The sequence below is a fragment of the Lissotriton vulgaris genome, chromosome 11 (assembly GCF_964263255.1).
Source record: "Lissotriton vulgaris chromosome 11, aLisVul1.2, whole genome shotgun sequence".
In the NCBI taxonomy this organism is placed as follows: Eukaryota; Metazoa; Chordata; class Amphibia; order Caudata; family Salamandridae; genus Lissotriton; species Lissotriton vulgaris.
Window position 1 is genome coordinate 589807743 of NC_141699.1, and position 19035 is coordinate 589826777.

Genomic DNA, 19035 nt, shown 5'->3' on the forward strand with positions numbered 1-19035 from the left:
ATCTCCAGGCATGAAGGTGTAATGTCTGGAGGTGGGGGTGTAGAACCTGCCCCTCCATCTGAGAGAGGAGGTCTGCCCTGAAAGGGAGACGGAGCGGCCGGTGAGAGGAGAGGTGGAGAATATCTGAATACCACACCCTTCTTGGCCAATCCGGGGCGACCAATATAACTTGGGCCCGGTCTTGGCGAATCTTCCTCAGAACCCGAGGAATCAAGGGTATGGGAGGGAACGCGTAAAGGAGCTGACCTCCCCAGCTCAACTGAAACGCGTCCCCCAAGGCTCCTTGCATCGGATACTGGAGACTGCAGAATGACGGGCAGTGAGCATTCTCGCGAGTGGCAAACAGGTCCACCCGAGGAGTCCCCCACATCTGAAAGATGCTGTGAACCACCTCCGGGTGAAGCCTCCACTCGTGGTCGGCAGAGAACTGCCGACTGAGACCGTCTGCCCGAACGTTCAGAACCCCGGCCAGATGATTTGCCATCAGACAAATCTGATGGTCCTGAACCCAGGACCAGAGACGCAGTGCCTCTCTGCAGAGACACTGCGACCCTACTCCTCCCTGTTTGTTGATGTACCACATCGCGGTCGTGTTGTCCGTCAGGACTTGAACTGACTGACCGCGAAGGGAAGGGAGGAAGGCCTTGAGCGCTAAACGAATCGCCCGCAATTCTAGAAGGTTGATGTGAAGCAACCTTTCCTCTGGAGACCAAAGACCCTTGACCTCCAGATCCCCCAGATGAGCACCCCACCCTAGAGTGGATGCATCCGAAATCACCGTGGCCACCGGAGGAGGCAGATGAAAAGGCTTCCCCTGAGACAGGTTGCCTTCCACGCCCCACCAAGACAGATCCGCTGCAGCTTCTCTGCAGATCCTCACCGACTCCCTGAGATCTCCGTTGTGCTGATACCACTGCCTGCGGAGGCACCACTGGAGTGCCCTCATGTGCCAGCGTGCATGGTTGACCAGGAGAATGCAAGAAGCCATCAGACCGAGCAGGCGAAGGACCTTCAGGACCGGAACAACCGCTCCATTGTAGAATAAAGGAATCATATCCTGTATGTCGCGAATCCTTTGAGGTGGAGGGAATGCACGACATACAGTTGTGTCCAGTACAGCACCTATGAACAGGTTGCGCTGGGAGGGCACCAGGTGAGATTTGGGTACATTTATCGAGAAACCCAACCTGTACAACAACTGGGTTGTCTCCTGCAGATGATGAAGCACAATCTCCGACGACTCCGCTTTGATCAGCCAGTTGTCCAGATAGGGGAATACAGGAATCCCCGATCTTCTGAGATGCGCCGCCACCACTGCCATCACCTTGGTGAAGACCCGAGGTGCAGTAGTAAGTCCAAACGGAAGGACCGCAAACTGATAGTGCTGCGATCCCACCGTAAAACGGAGATACTTCCTGTGCGACTTCAGGATGGGGATGTGGAAATACGCATCCTGCAAGTCGAGCGACACCATCCAGTCCTCTTCCAGCAGAGCCTGAAGAACCTGTGCAAGGGTGAGCATCTTGAATTTCTCCTGCTTCAGGTAAAAATTCAAGATCCTGAGATCCAGGATAGGACGAAGCCTGCCATCCTTCTTGGGAATCAGGAAATACCGGGAGTAGCATCCCTGACCCCTTTCCCGCTCTGGGACCACCTCTATCGCACCTTTCTTCAATAAAGTTTGGACTTCCTCCTGAAGGAGAAACAGATGTTCCTCTGAGCAATACCCTTGGCAAGGAGGGTAATTGGGAGGGAATTCCCGAAAGGGAAGGGCATACCCATTTTCCACGAGATTGAGAACCCAAAGATCTGATGTAACCGATTCCCAATCTCGTAGAAAGTGGGTAAGCCGGCCCCCCACCGGGCCTACATGATCCTGAATGGCGGATCTAGGGCTGCTTATCTGTGGCTGGGGGGGTTGGTGGAGGTAGAGGAGGAATTGGGCTGACGCCCCCGAGGACGTGCTCTCTGCTTCCCCCTGTATGATCTATACAGGGTATTCTGCTGCTGCTGCTGCTGTTGTTGCTGCTGCTACTGCTGCCCTTGTCTATATGTACGAAAGGAACGGCCAAAACCTCTAAATTTCCTGGTCGTAGAGCCTCTGACCTGAAGACCAAGAGATCTAGCCGTCGCCCTGCTGTCCTTGAATCTTTCCAAGGCCGCATCTGCTTTCCTTCAAAGAGCCCCTCACCATCGAAAGGCAAATCCAACAAAGCAGACTGCACATCAGTTGAAAAATCGGATGACTTCAACCAAGCCGAACGCCTAGTGGCAACCGCTGTGCCCATGATCCTCGCCACAGAATCCGCAGTATCAAGCCCGCTTTGGATGACTTGACGGGCAGCAGCTTGAGAATCAGACAATGCTTCCTCAAAGTCTTTTCTGCTATCCTCTGGAACCTTAGGGATCAATGTGCGCATAGAGTCCATTAGAGCATGAATGTATCTACCTATAAGGCAAGTGGCATTCGTAGATTTCAGTGCCATACTAGCCGAAGAAAAGTTCTTTTTAGCTATTTGGTCCTGTTTCTTGGCCTCTTTGTCGCCAGGCACCTGCGGAAAAGCCCCAATCGATTTTTCAGAACATGCAGCCTGAATCACCAAGCTCTCAGGAGAAGGGTGTGACGACAAGAATGCAGGGTCCTCAGGAGCCACCCTATACCTCCGAGCCACGTTCTTGGAAACTGCAGGAGCAGAGAAAGGCTTTTTCCACACCTCCATAATGGGTTCCTTTAAGGCTTCATTAAATGGAAGCAAAGGCTCCACAGCCTGACTAGGAGAATGAAGAACTTCAGTCAGCAAATTCGACTTAAATTCGACAGTAGGCAAAGACAAACCCAAAAGTCCAGCTGCCTTCCTCATGACAACATGATACGGTTGAATATCCCTGGAGGGAGTATCAGATCCCGAAGGCAAAGACCACTCCGGGGAAAACTCGAGACCACTTGCCTCTGCCAGGTCGTCGAAACTGCCAGCATCCAGCTCGCCTTCCTCCATATCTGAAGAAGACTCATCAACCCTCTGTTGTTCAAGCAGACGTTGAGCTTCTCTTCGAGACCTGAATTTGACTCGAAGTGCAGCCGAATCCAAAGCCGAATCCGACGGCGCCGGAGCCGACTTCGGAACCGAATCCGAGGGCTTGGAAGGAGGATCCATGGACTTGCTTGGAGCCGGTGACGTCGGAGCCGGAGTCGTCGACTTCGGGCGAGCCGGCGTCGATACCGGCGTCGACCCTGGTGGAGCTTGGTACTGCCACAGCGGAGTCGGGGTTGGCATAAACGACATGAATGGTGCCGGAGCATATGAGTGAGGAACACCCAAATTAAAGGCCATAGGACCCATGGGGCCCGAAGGCGCACCAGAGGGGAACCATGATCTTGAGAAAACACCATACATCGCGTTTAAAAACGCGGAAGGGTCCTGACCTGGAGTCGGGAATGGTGGATGCTCAGGATGACTTTGAGGAAGGTTTGAATCTGCCTCTTCAACAGGATTCGAGGATTCCCCCTCAACAGGAACTCCATCGGCGTCATCCGGAGTCGGAGAATGAGCCGGAGACAGAGCCGGAGACGGAGCCGGAGTCGGATCCGGAACCGGAGTCGGAGAATGGGCCACCGACTCCGAAGGCGAAGCCTCACCTTCATGATCCGACACATGTGGAGGAATCACCTTCGACTTCACCCTCCTGGGAGACCTTGATCTTGAACCAGATTTATCCCCTGAATGATGACGGGATTCATGCCTCCTCTTCTTATGTTTTTTCCGAGAACCGGAAGCACGGTCAGACGAGGACTTCGAGGCCGACGCCTCACGAGACCTCGACCTGGATCTCGACTTCGAGCGCTTCGAAGACTTTCTAACCTTACTTGCTTTAAGCTTGGCCACCAGGAGCTTCGATTCCCGCTCTCGAAGAGCCTTCGGATTCATCTTCTGGCACGATGAACAACCTTCAACGTCGTGATCCGAGCTCAAGCACCATATGCAGTCTTGGTGAGGGTCCGTAACGGACATCATCTTCCCACATTCTCCACAAGGCTTAAACCCAGTCTTCTTTGTCGACATGACAAACGAGCAACAAGGTCAGAAAAAGGAGAATCGAGGAAACAAAGTAATAGGATACTAGAAGCTACAGAGTAACCCGTTAAACCGTTAGCGTCGACGACGCGGAAAAAAGGGAACTGATGTCATCACGCCGGCGTGGGCCTATTGTAGGCGTCGGTGACGTCAGCGGAGTCGCGAGCGATGTCGTGTCTCTGTGACGTCCGAGTCCACGTCGGCGCGAGGCTACAAAAGAATTTCCGAATGTTGCTGACGCAAGGGGGATATTCACAAGGTGAGGAATCCACACGGCAGATGTATCTATCAGAAAGGAATTCCATGGTGATTCTCCCCTTGCAGCAATTCAAGAAGACTTCCCAAGAGGAACAGAGGCTGGGAGTAAGTGGGAGGGGGAGTGGTTCACATAGGGCAAATCCCCCCATTGGAAGTTTAGAGTTACAAGACACGCTAGAAAGGATGCTACAAGTCCCCTGTGGAGCCACGGGGAACAAACTGTACCACAAGGAGCTGGTCCAAAACTGTAGAGAACTCCTTCACTGCAGCCTTATGTGGAACAAACTAAGAATCGTGGTGCTGCACACACCTTAGGCAGCAAAAACAATTTATGGCCAGTACCAGTCACCTGTGCTTCAAGGGAAGGAGTCCAAACAAGAAAATTTGGGAAGAGTAGACGAGATCTTTTGAGTGGTTTAATTACATGTCTCTTTTCTAGTTGGAGAATTGCGATCAGCCCAGATGATGGCTTTTGAATGGGCTATTATTCATATCTCTTTTGCTCCATACAAGGGTAATACGTTGGTTTCCTGTGAGTGCACATATATCTGTATACATTTATGTTTTAAACTCACGCCCAGAATCTTCAAGTACGAAAAGAGTGAAAGCTGGTATTGCATGTACAAGCGGTACGTACGTTTGCTGGCGTTATCGGTGCCAGGCCACAAAGCCTCATTTGTCCCTTACATGCCTGCTTCATCGCAGTCCAGAAACATGGCTCACCGCGGTGACAGAACTGTGTATCATTTTTAGGTTTTGCCTGAGACAGCAGTCGGTGAAATCAATTGTTTAAAACAAAAGAAAACAGCTTAAAAATGGACTTAGAGCCCCTGCCCCTTCCTTACCATCGGTTGACTTCGACTCCAGTATGTGTTGCCGCCATGGAGCATGGCCCCACTACAGCTACCTGTCTTTGACCAGTGTCCTTCCAGTGGCTGCACGCTCCTGCAGGTGCTTTTTTGTTTTACTTTTGGACATTCACTCTTGAAGAGTGCATGTCTGCAGTCCGTCACTCGCCACTCCCTCGCTTCTCCCCTCCACCCTCCACTGTCACTTCTCCCTTCCCAGCTGTCCCTTGTTTTGCTGCTCTCTCTCTCCCCTGGACCTGCCTTGTGTGTCCCCTCAAGCTTTTTTCAACATATTGCACAGCCGAGTGACTGCTGTGTAGCCTGGTTTAAAATATAAGGACTATGATGTGGTTAACATTGGCCATGTTATAGTGCTTTTTCCTCCTAACTTTAAGCCATGTTGCACAGGAGCCCACGCTGCTGTGCAAAACGTGTAAAAAAATAAATAAAAAACTGGTAAAACCAATTGGCTTGTTCGAATTTGAAGCGTAGATCAGAAAACCCAAGAATCTTATCAGACGTAGGTGAGGACTTTCAATGTAAACTTCAGTCATAGCCTCTAAACCGCAACACATCACCCTTTTGCCAGTGGTCCTCTCATAAATACTAACTCTTAAACACGCAGTACCATTTGGATTGATGGAACTTGGACCAGAAAAGGAGTAAGGAAGAGGTCCATACTCCAGAATTATCATAGAAAAGAAAAAATGCATGTTTGTCTCAGTTCTTTCTCCACTCAAAAACGTTTACCCATGTTTGTCTGGTGCAGCATCAACCATTTCAACTGCCCTTTGGCGCTTTAAGAAGTTCATAAACTTGGATGATGTTTTGACTGAAAATGTAGCCCACTCTTATGAAGTACTAGGTCATACGACTCTTAGCATCAACCTGCATCTATGTATTCCTAAACTTAGTTTAATTGTGCTGTCTTGACCTCAGAGCAACTGTCCCTGTAAGTTCAGTATGCATTTCTTGCTCTGATGGCCTCAGGATCGTATCTGAGTGTGTGTTCTTGCTTTTATTCTCCATCATCTCCCGGAGTGGCAGCTCTTGCGTTGCACTGCCTATTTGTTTAAGTATGCAGAGATGAGCCTTACAAGTTGTTTAATATGCTTTTCATTTGTTTGCGGTGTCAGTGTCTTCACTCTCCTGATGGTGTGTTCTAATATTATGTGATGTTGAGGTTGCATGTGAATGTTTGGCAACAAGCGGTCTCTCCCACTGTCCCCACAGAATTGCCGCTACAGTTGCAGATGTTAAACGTGAACAGCTATGTGAGCTTCTTCACACATGCTTCTAAATGGGATAGGCAGTGTCCTAATCTAGGCCATCAATTATAGTGACCTTGTAGTGTACGTGTACTTAGTGTACTAAGACAGTGCGAATAGCTATACTGGTTATGTGTTTTTTTCCAACAGAGTAGTTTACACCGCAAACCAAGTTTGTTGTCTGATATTCAATGGATGCATTCTAAGGTCCTTTCTGCTACCTGTCCTTTATTTACACATTTATCTGCAGAGCCCAGGGTGTACAAAAGAGTAGTAAGCAGGAAAGGTAAGGGGGAATCTAAGAAATTTAACATCAAAATTAAACAGTGGGACGGGATCAGGAAACTAAGTGATTTAGGGAAACCAATTGCTCAATGGCTAGATCCCAGAGCAGTGATAGAAGTTTTAAAAACCGCTTTAGGTTAGAAGATAAGTTTGGAATTTGAGAAGAGTTTGGTTGTGTCATAACTTGGGGGCAAGTGGTGTTGGTTGGGAAAAAGGTTGGCTGTAGAAGACTGGTGGACATAATCCACAGTTCCTTAACCACAGGTACATTTCCAACAGAGCTCAAGTATCCTACATGTAGCCACTCATTCAGAAAAAAAACCTGGACTTAGCTGACCCAAACAACTACTTTCTAATATCAAACTAATCGTTCCCTGGAAAATCGATAGAAAAGTAGCTGGTGGCCTTGATACACCAGTGGTAAATGATGATACCACCATTTATACAGCCCAGTGCCCACTGGCAGACTCTCAACCCAAAAGACAGGCCTCACAACCTCTCAAAGAGGTTAGTTGCGGTGGTGTTTCTTCACTCTCTTACCCCAGCCACAGCATCCCTACTACAGAGTTGTTACAGATGCTTACCAATGCTCGATGTACTGAAAAAAAGCTGCAGCCCACACATACAGCTTAAACAATGACATTTCATTGTGGAGCCCCAGCTCAACTGGAGCGTGTGATGGATGCAATGATGGTGTCTTATGGATTAATCTTGGCTTGATAAATCTCTCTTCTCTAAATAGACCATTAACCGCTCTTTAGCTAATGCGGATAGAACAAAGAGAGGCCACTGTGCTTGGCAGCAGGGCCGATGAAAACATGTGATAATCAGTAGTGACTGGCCACACAGTGCAATGCTACAGTGACAGTTGAGTACTAATAAAGAATTTAATTCTAAACAAATATATTTTTTTAAATAAATATCTTTATTTGTGGATTGTTTCTACATAGTGCGCCTTTTGATTGAGGCCTATGACCAGAAGTGGACTCACTCAAGAGGAAAATTCGCATCGAACTGGCCGTTTGAAAGACAATTGTGTCTGGAATAGAATATACCTCATGCCAGGATTTGCCCAGTATTCAAATATTGTTTTCACAGAGCTACCAAGCATGTTATGGGCATATGTTGTTTTGAAACATTCAAATTTTCCTGTGCGCCAGTCCATTTCTTCGTGGAAGTCAGGCACTTTATTTAATGATAAACACGTCTCCACCACACAGGTAAGGTAATTCTCCTCTTCCTTGCAGGCCCTATGCTACTTAAACTGGACGAAGTGTTCCTTATTTTGACCAACCGTATTGTCACAGGCAATTGTCCTCCTCATAGCACGGTGTGGTGATCTTTGCTTCACAAGTGTAAGAGCAACACATCTGCCATACTATTGTGCCTGCAAGTCTCTGTCAGGCCAGCAACACTCTGGCTTAGCTATGAAGTGGAACCACAGCATTGGTAGAAAGTCTTTGGAGCAGTCGACTCTTAACAGTACCCTGGGGCACCAGGAACCACTCGAAGCCCTCTCCGATTATTCCCGGGGGTGCTGTGTCACTCGATGCCAGGCTGTGTGTGATTGACACTAGAACATTCAGGCATACTCCATCAGCACCTCCAGCCTGAGACTTACCTAAATGTTGCAGTGCTAGGACCCCCTTGATGTTGACCTTCACCTCTGGAAGTAGCCGCTGGAGGAGCTGTTTCATGGCAGACATAGTGCTCTTCCGAGACTCAGCAAAGGTGGACCCACAAGCAGTCACAGGCAAGTGGTAGCTGCTCTGAGTAGACCTCATCACCCACACGTCCTCTGCACTACTGGTAAAGATGATCACAAATCTCTGACTGACCACAGAATACTCAGTCCCATGTGGCATTAACAGCGGATGGCTGGGGTGTTCGTGGTATTGCAGTGCTAACTTAATGAGCGGGTGGATGTCGGGGGCTCTTATGGAGAGTGTGGTAGTCCTGTCCCACCAGGCGGCCTGAAGAGACTCAGAATCCGCTTCCTTGGTTGTCTTTAGGGTACCACCTGCAATGGAACCCAAAGCACAATGAGACTTCTCATGGAGCACCAAATGAGACAAGAGACAACATTAGAGTATCAAGCAGAAGAACCTCACCAACATCATAAGAGCAGTAAGCCCTATGCACAGGACAGAATGGCTTAAAGCAATGAGTAATAGATGGATTTGACCCAAGTTTAACACTATTCCAGCAAGAGAGAGGACAGAGACAACACTGGGGCATTAAGGGGGAAAGCCAGCGGATCACATTTAAGTGTTATAAACTACCAAGGCCTGTCATGCAGGGGGAAAAGCAAGAGAGGCACCATGAATAAGTGTCCCATGCGGAGAGAGAACAGAACGGAAGCGAGAGGCTGTATAAGAGTGTCATGCAATGTACAATGTACAAATGTTAAGCAGGAGAGACAGAGGTACAACATTAAAGCATCAAACAGTCGAGAAACCTAGAGATAACAACTGAGGAACAAGAAGGAGGAGGACAACAGAGACATAAAAAGTTTCAAGCTGGAACTAGGGAAGAAAGCATATCAGGGGACAGTGCAGAGAAAATGTATACCTTTCAAGAACAGACTAAAAGTTGTCAAAAAACCAAACATGTGAGAGGCTAAAGCACAAGATGGAGAATGACATCAGACACAATATCTGCATGCCAAAGAAAGATAAACTTGGCAACTTACAAACGTTTTAAGCAATAGAGACAATTTACAATTCAACCCCTTAGCTGCGGCGGCTATTCCGCCGCAGCGCTAAGGGGAGGGGGGGCTGCGCGGCGCTCCCGTGCTCGTGACGGAACCGCTCCGTCACGAGCCTCGGGTGGGCTGTGCTTATGATAGAACGGTTCCGTCACGGCCCCGCCCGCCTAATAGAACCATCAGCGCAGGCGTGGAATTCGCGCCGCACAGGCGCGGCAAGCGGGCCGTGACGGAACCGTTCCGTCACCAGCACAACCCACCCGAGGCTCGTAACGGAACGGTTCCATCACGAGCACGCAAGGGGTTAAATAAAATAAATAAAACACCTGTCAAGCAAGAGAGTATTAGAGACCATGTCAGAGTGTCAAGCAAGAGAGAGAAGTACAAAAACACGACAGAGTAAAACAAAAGAGCGAACCCAAACCACGTTGGTATGTTACACAGAGGTGAGGTCAAAAGAAGATGACAATTAAAACATGTTACAGTAAAACAGAACAGTGATTCCAAACCACGCTGCATGTTATGCAGAGGAGTGGTGAGGTCAAAGGAAGATGACAATTAAAGAATGACAAGAGCCTAGGCAGTAACTCGGCCGTCTGCAAGTATAGCTGTAGCAGGATTAATTTCCTTTTCCATCACTGCCCAAGTCCTACCTCTTAATCAACCACAAGTGGTTGCCTATTTGAGCATGGCATTGGGGGGTTTTCTGAAGTCAAAAACATGGGACTGGTCTCTCATGATTCACACCAGAACAAGGGGAACCTGTGATCTCAGCGAGGAACATCTAGAGGGTCCATGGACCCTCTAGACAGACAGCACAGTGAGGACCGAATACTTCAGACCTGTATCCCACACCTCTCATTTTATAGCTTCAGCAACGGTCTCGTTCAGCTCTGTGCTTCCAGCAAGAAGGCAACACTTCCCATAAAGTCGCAATTAGGCTTGCCAAGCACGATGAGAGCAAGAGAGGCACCACACACAAACGCCAAGTGAGGACAGCAGAAGAGAGACAAAAGGCCATGTAAGTTTGTTAAATATAAAATGAAGTACAGCCAATGTTAGAATGTCAAGCAGGAGAGACTTAGAAAGCTGGTGAGAATCCCCGAGAACACATCAAAGTGTCAAGAAGGAAGGGAACTCCTGAGACATCTGGCAATGAAGAAAATTACAGAGACCATATCAGAGCATCCAACAAGAGAAAGACCCAGTAACCTTGGAGAGACAAGCAAGAGAAAGGCATAAACCTGGTGACAATCTCACAGTTTTCATCTGAAGACTAAAAGAAAATATCATTCAGTCAAACAGGACACAGACCCAGATATGAAAATGATTCTTTAAGCAGAAGATAGACACTATATTAAAATGTCAGGGAGTTAAAGAAACAGACCAGAGGCACACAAAAGTATTAAGCAGTAAAGACAATGCTAGTCAATCAAGCAAGAGACTAAGGAACGAAGCCAGAGCATTAAACCCAAGAGAGGCCAGAGACAACATCAGTGTCAAACAGGAGAGAGATTCAAAAGACAATGTTGGTATGTAAATCTGAGGTGAGGTCAAAGGGAGATTCTTAGAAGGACAACTGCAACAGGGGTCGTTGCCCTTTTCCCCTCTGCCCAGTTCCCAACTCTGTTTCTGGCAGGCAAACTTTTCCTTGAGGACTGCCTTGGAGGTCTGTCTGAAGCTAGAAACATAGGACTGGTTGCTCATGTTTCACACCACATCAAAGGTACCTGTGATCTCAGAGAGGAAGACGAAGCGGATCCAGGAGGGTCCATGCTCCTGAACTGCCAGCAAAGTGCGGGCCTCACACTGAAGACCGGACTCCTCCTGCACTTCTCGTTTCATGGCTTCAATGATGGTCTCGTTCAGCTCCATCCTCCCAGCAGGAAGGTACCACTTCCCGTAACACTCCTCCTTGGCTTCCTGTATCATCAGCACCTCCTTCTGGAAGACACAGGAGAGAGAGAAGTAGATGATAATCTCTTAGAACAATGATTCTCAACCGTTTGAGTTTTGGGGACCCTCACTGAATCAATTTTGGAATGTGGGGAATCCAACTTAAGCATTGTCGATGATTTGAACCACAAAACAATACACACAAATACAGAAAAGGGCATTCATCAAACAAATACACAAATGATGACACATTTTATTTCATTTGCAAACATATGTAAAAAAAATGTATGTATATATATATATATATGTATATATATATATATGTATATATATGTATATATATATACATCGTTTGTGATTTGCACAATTGGATTTATCCAGTAATCTTTGTTTACATTGTGTGTATATATATGAATTTGCATTTGCACTTTACCGATACAGTTTCCACCAGTTCAACATGACGTCAGCCAGGGATTATCCCGAGATGTGGTTGTAATTCAAAGTCTGTTGTCAGTATCCATTAGCAGGTGCATCATGTGACCACAAACTTACCAATTGGAGTGTATCCCCACTTAACACTAGCACTTTAAATATTGCCTTTTCCCAGCGTGCGTCATGTGATCAAGGCCTCTGTGTAGGCCGAAACGTCATGCTGTGTGCCGCTTCCTCGAAGGTACAATAAAGATGAATATTGCTCACTGCACCTGAGGTCTCCTTCCTTCTTCCTGCACAGCGGTCTCCTGCATTTGGGCTCCGGGCGAGAGGTTGCTGAGGATTGTTCCATATATATATATATATATATATATATATATATATATATATATTTTTTTTTTATGATGCACCTGCACTGCTAACAAATCAATCTGAGGATACTCATTTAATTTTTAGCCTCCAATTTCATATCCCTTCACATTTACAGCAAGTTTTGAAATTTTCAGTTGTACATTTAGCTTCTTTATTTATATACACTTTATTAATCTGGTAATATTATTTATTTTTTAAGCAGTCACAGACCCTCTGAGGAGGCTTCGCGGACCCCCAGGGCTCCCTACATCACAGGTCAAAAACAATAAGTGACACATAGTGATAGGATTTATGCCAATGGAGACATGGCCCCTGCACCACACCCCATAACTTATTATCAGTGCATAAGAGCCTCACTTTTGCCATTAAAGATAGTCTGCTTGCAAATATGAGCTAATACCTACAGCACTATCATACCTCTTATACCACAGGAACAAGTATTTCTGGTGGATACTTTTTCCTGCTTATGGCACCTGACTGGATCTAGAAAGCGTTAGCATAGCTGCACCTCCAGCAACGGCTCCATACCAATTCTGGACATTACTACACAAGCCTATATTCGGGCCACAATCTGTTCTTGCATCAGTTCCTTTTCTTTAACCCCTTCTAATGCATATGTGGCATTACCACCAAATTCTACTTTACCAAATTCACCCGAATGTTTTACCAATTCTGGACATTACTACACAAGCCTATATTCAGAGCCACAATCTGTTCTGGCATCAGTTCCTTTTCTTCAATCCCTTCCAATGCATATGTGGCACTACCTCCAACTTCTATTTCGCCAAATTCGCCAGAATTTTTAGGTAAAATGCCCCTTCTTGAACTTTTGTGGTTTTCATCCCTCTAATAGCTGCACGAAGCAGCAGTCACTTTCAGACATAAGGTTTACATTTTGTGACTGTGCTACACTCATGAAGTGTCAGTCTGCAATAAATGTGCTCTCATGTAGATCATGTCGTTTATGGCTAGGGCTCATTTTGATATGCAAGTCCATTCCCATTCAGCCTAGGGCAGCGGTCACCTAAGAAGGAGTCTTCCCTTATGGGTTTCACCCATCCCAAAAATCAGCAAAGAAAGAGAGATTCTCTTCCTCTTTCAGAAGGGGATCCCATTCTTGGAACTGATCTTCTTGGCACAAATGTCCAAAAGATGATGATGAATAGGATTTGTAGAGTGCACAGATGCTCCGTGGAATGTACCAGCTCAAGACTTTTCAGGTAACACAGCTGAGCAAAGAGCCATGATTTCAGCCTCTTCTTAAAGATCTGTTCTGATCCTGCAAGACGGAGGTCCGGGGTAGTTTATTTCCCGCAGAAGGATCCAGAAAGGAAAAGGAACGATCACCTGTCCTAGATCAATAGATCCTTGCAAGCATCACCAAGGGCATATTAGATGACTGGAGTTTCCTAGCAGGACAGTAAAAGTGAATTCTGGTGGCCAAATATCTAGGGCCTATCTGATGTAAGGCTTTATAAGTAAGTAAGAACTAGAGTCTTAAACATAATGCATTACCTCACAGGGAGCCAATGCAAAGCGCAGAGATGTGGGGAAACCTGGGATCTCACAAGAAGATTGAAAAGGAGCTGTGCCGGTGGATTCTGAAATACCTGAAGCCTTTGGATTACAAAGTTCCGCAGTCCAAGGTACAGGACATTAGCTTAATCCAGCCTAGATGTGATAAGGCGCAGGGTCAAGACTGATTTGCATACGGCTGGGTCCAAACTGGAATGGCATGGTGAACAAAAAAACGATGGATTTAGGCCCAGATCTCTGTACTGAAGTTAATGTATGAAAATGTTCTGCATTCTGTCCATCAATTGTTCTTTTTGTAGATATGATAAGGGCCTGAGTTGCAGTTTTCCTGGCTCGTGCAGACTAAAGAAACAAAAAGGTTTACAACATGCGGAGGAGACCTAAACAGGTACCTACCACGGACTTAACTTGAGGCAGGAACAAGAGCTGATTGTGAAACTTGACCCTTAAGTTCTTAACCACATCTGTTTGAGGGAGTAGAGGAGGGGCTCCCTCAGGCCAGCAAGCCACCCAGTTGGGGAGAGCATGCAAGCCAAAGAAGAGTATTTCCGTCTTAGCAGCATTGCACAACAGCTGGTTCTGGAGCATCCAGGAGAACACTGCAGTCAGGCATGGTCTGATTTAATCCGGGGCGATGTGGTTACCTTTATTAAAGGAGAAGAGCAGCTGAGTGTCATCCACGTACGAGAATGTCTTGGCACTAAAGGATTCAGGAGCATAGAAATAGGTGCATAATTCCATAGGGGAAGAATATTTGCCTGTTTCCAAGCAGAGGGGACCACCGCCACGGCTAAGGAGTCATTAAGCAGTTTGTTCACCAATGGGTTAATCACGTCTGCCCCCTGATTAACAGCTCTGTAGGACAGGGATCTACTGGCAAGCCGGATTTAAGACTCCAGGTAGCTGAAATTGTATCCGCCAAAAAAACGGGAGTTAAAGGAAGACAAGCATTTACAATGCAATGGTTTTGCCTTTGTTAAAGTTAGAGCTATTGGCATTGCTCTTGACATTATTTTTATTTATGGTTTTTAACATAAATAAATGGCATTGTCATTTACAATGCCACTAGCTTTATCTCTCGCAAATGACACACACAAACACCCACGGAGAGCCCCCCAAACACACACAGAGCCCCCCCACACACACAGCCACACAGAGCCCCACACACACAGCCACACAAAGCCCCCCTCACACACAGCCACACAAAGCCCCCCACACACACCCACAGAGCCCTCCACACACACCCACACTGAGCCCCCCCACACACCTTCTGGCCCATTATCTTTTCTCCTCATTAAATAACTGCCACGCCCCTTTCTTTGTTCTGAAAATGTACCTACATGTAAGAGTGCAAGAGGCTAAAATGTGAATGCACTTGTGTTTAAGAGACCCATGGAACTTCAGTTCTAATTGATATCCTGATGCCGGTAAGCAGAAATGTCAGCAATAGATGTTGGCATTCTTTACATGCATTTCACTTGTCGCCGTAAAGCTCTACTTTCGCCTCTATTATAATGTTTCACCTTGAAAACACAGTGGCACTCTTCGAGTTGGTGGCACCCAGTAGAACACAGGAGCAAGGACTTCACACTACCTAAAATACATGGACGAGCTACAAATGATCACGTTCGCTGTCCCATGATAGCTACAGCACAACAGCGAAATAAATGCCAATAGCTTAATCTCTCGCAAATGCCACCCACATACACCCACACAGAGCCCCTCCACACAGAGCTCCCACCCACAGACACAGGGCCCCCCCACACAGAGCCCCCCACACACAGCTCCCCACACACAGCCACACAGAGTCCCCCCACACACCCACACAGAGCCCCCACACACACTGCGAGCCCCCCCACACAGAGCCCCCCACAAACCCACACAGAGCCCCCCCACACACCCACACAGAGCCCCTCACACAGCCCTCCACGCACCCACACAGAGCCCCCCACACACCCACACAGAGCCCCCCACACACTGCGAGCCCCATCCAGGCAAAACCTAAAAAATGCAAGTCCCAAATATTCATGGATTTACCACAAACATAGCACCTTTACGCAGGACCAGAAGCAATTACACCATGAGGCATTTAAAAGTTTCAGTACATTAGTTATTCAGTTGCCATGAAATAATGCTTTAGGCCCTGGAACACCAATGGTAAACACACGTAGCCGCCTGTCTCAGTCCCTGTGTTTTTATCTATTTATTTATGCAACTTTATATAGCGCTGACTTTACCCGAAGGTGTCAGAGCGCTTCACTGAAGTACCAATAATGAAATGAATGTGTGGTGACTTGTGGTGACATCGAGTTGCATCACTAGCCTGTGACATACGAGAAGGTCGTGTTTTTCAGCTGGCAAATGACGGAAGTAGAGTGCCCCATAGGGTCTGCTTCAGTGTTCATTGTTGGCTTTACCGGGGAATGCCCTGGCACTCTTCAAGCACTGCTCTTCATGCACACTCTCGTCCTTCAATTCCCTCCCCTAGTACTCTTCCCACCCGGTCTCCTCCTCTTACACTACACTCTTCCCACCTGTCCTTCGCCTGTTGTGAAGAAGATTGTCTATGGAGCAAGTGCTAGCGTGCCTCATTCACACACTTACTTCGCTGCCCGCGAAGGCCGGAACCCAGCCGGCATGGCTCCGACCTGGGTGGGACGCTGTTCAGGCCTCGACCAAGGTGAAAGGTCACAGGAGGGTGGACCCGCTGAGCGCTGCTCCTGCAAGAAGTCCCCAGGAAGCCATGGGATGGGGGCACAGGGAGGGACCCTTTAAGGATGATGGGCGCCGTGTGGGCGAGGACGTATTCTTGGCGCTGCTTCTGGGAGCTCTGAGGAGTGAGTGGGCAAGGAGGGGTGTGGAGAGCGGGGTAGGGGTGGCACGGGTGGGTACAGAGGGGAGGTGAGTGTGCTCGGCTTCACAGGGGCTGGAACGTCCTTCAGAGCGGAGTTCCTGCCCTCCGCCTGCCCCTCCCCGCCACACCGCCCAGATCCGCGCATCACCGCCGCGACCCGGGATTCATAACCGCTAAGAAAACACACGGCCAGCGGCCCGGGACCCGTGAGCAGCATCGGAGCGGCCGCGCTGGGATTGGTTAGCTCAGGGAGGCTCGCCTGAGAAGGACGCGCTGCCATTGGTCCACCGCCAGGGTCTACACGAAGGAGCCGCGCTCCTATTGGCCGAGGACCGGAGAGGCGTGCGGCGTCATCAGGGGCTCGTCCCGAGAGCCGCGCACGGATTGGACGGGCGCCTGTGCCCCTCGAGAAGAGGCGCTGCTGCCGGGGAAGTCCTCCTGCCAGCTCCTGGGCCCTCGCGTGACTGCTGCCTACCCCGCGTGTGGCGAACTCGTCACCAGAGATCCCCGACTGTTGTGGGGGCATAACGAGGAGCACGGGGAAGCTGACCGGAAGCGCTGAGAGCGCAGGAGAGACGGGGAACTCGCTGTTCACTCCTCCTCCGGATGACGTGGCGGAGGCTCGGCCGGCTGGGCCAGTCCCAGCGCGGCCCTGGCTGGAGGCACACGGCTGCTTCCTTCGGGCCGGATCTCGCTGCGGGCAGCATCTCCGGTCTCCCTCACAACACGGGAGACCGGAAAGGCAGGAAATGGCTTCCCCAAGGAAGGGGGAAGCGGAAACCACGTCCTCCCGGCCCCGCCCACAACCAGGCGGCGGGCCGGACATCTTCTTCCGGTGTTTCCAATGCCGGCCCAGATTCGGGGGCGTTCCCGAGAACAGGCTTTCGGCTGACGTCGCCAAAAGCCAAAAATTCTCGGGAACGCCCCCGAATCTGGTCCTGCATTGACGGACAAATGTGTCTTCCAATGGCTAGCCTCCATTTATGGAGCTAGCCAATGGAAGACGGGGGCGGATTCCAACCCCTATACTATACTCATTAGGTTTTTCCTAGCACATGCGTACTTGGTACGCATTGGCTAGGCAAAACCTAAAAAGGAGCATCCTGCAGCCTCTGGCACTTTCTTAGCGAGGATTAAGCTAAAATCACCCAAGGATGATGGAGGCAGACTGGATTGAATTTTGAGGTCTTAGCCTGAAAAAAAGAGGCCAATTTTTCTAGCACAAGCAGTGGGTGCCTTGTATTTCTTACCACTTTAAACACTTCTCAAGATGTGTTAGCTACTGCTTCAATCTTATCCTCACAAAAGGTTTTCTTAGCAGACTTAACTCAAACAGGATATTTCCTTAAGGCCGCCCAAAAGATGGCTTTATCTTCCTTCTTATAGCTCTTGTACCAGCATCTCCCTGTTTTAACAGACCTTGTATTGAAGAAACTCTGCCCAGGTCGATGCCTCATAGGTGGCAAGCGTACTGTTAGGCATAGCTTGACATCTTTGTGGTTGCTTTTTCCTCCTAAATATAACCTTGGTGAAGAATTCTAATTACTTTAAATCAACAAATTAAACTTTTCCACAGAGATACCCTCACTAAGTCTTAACAAAACTCTGACAGGCTATGATCTTACCTTTTTTAAGGCTAAGTAATACCATGACTTTAAATGGTGACACTGTGTCTGTGAACCTCTGTTGCAAGAAGTCAGGACCAGTTAGGATCCAGAAGAGTCATTCTGACTAACAGACTTACCAAATTTGCATAGCTCCTACCACGTCAACGAGGGTCTCTAGGTAGTGGGGCAGTTAGTGCAAGGTCTCAGGCAAATCTGGAGATTGTGAGGCTTGTCTGATATCCTGGCTGATCTGGACTAATGATGGTAAGGCAACCATACCGCCAACTGACTGATTCTTTAAGGGCACCACAGCTTCAAAGATTTGTAGTGCCATATAAGCTTTCATTTTCACCACCAGAAAGCATAGTCTTGTCACAAGTAAAGAACAAGAGGGTCTCTCTCTCTCTGGTGTTGCAATGACACCCCATCTTTTAGGCATTTTAAGTGTTAAAGAAGGTCCCAGTCCCGCTCTTACCCACCAAGTGACACAGAGATCCTACAAGTGAGAAACGAAAGATAAAGGCTGTACGTGTATGGACCTCTCCCTGGATTGATTCCACAGCCTTCATTGTCTGGTCATGCCACTATTGTCAGACTATGCTGGTGACTTACCTGTTCATTGAGGATGACCGCAGCAACAATGTAAGTGACGTTCTTTCTTAGCTTCACAGGCTTCAACTTTTCAGGGGCTACATTGTACTTTGCTGGTTCGTCCAGGCCCTTCCCATCCAAAAGCATTTCAAGTTCATGCTCCACCATCGGCCAGGCCATATTGGAAGGCTACTTCGGAAGAACGTATCCCTCGTCAGTACAGTGCTGAAAACGAAATGGACATAGTTATGGCGTGTAGAGAATTTACTTCTCAAAATCCTTCTCTCCAGACCAGTTCACAGTATTGG

General features: G+C 48.1%; 1 protein-coding gene across 4 annotated transcripts in view; it reads right to left on the bottom strand.

Moving 5' to 3' along the window:
- Window positions 1-7638: 7638 nt before the first annotated feature.
- The window catches only part of NUDT18 (nudix hydrolase 18), a 226357-nt gene continuing 214960 nt past the window's right edge, over window positions 7639-19035 (bottom strand). For 3 of the 4 annotated variants that reach the window (XM_086943681.1, XM_086943679.1, XM_086943680.1), the window contains exons 2-4: window positions 18749-18952; window positions 11170-11383; window positions 7639-8752 (exon numbers count right to left, since the gene is read on the bottom strand). In XM_086943681.1, coding sequence (XP_086799807.1) covers window positions 8154-8752; window positions 11170-11383; window positions 18749-18907 — 972 coding nt within the window. In that variant the 5' untranslated portion in view covers window positions 18908-18952 and the 3' untranslated portion in view covers window positions 7639-8153. The remainder of the gene's footprint in view (window positions 8753-11169; window positions 11384-18748; window positions 18953-19035) is intronic. The other variant, XM_086943682.1, reaches the window with a different exon arrangement.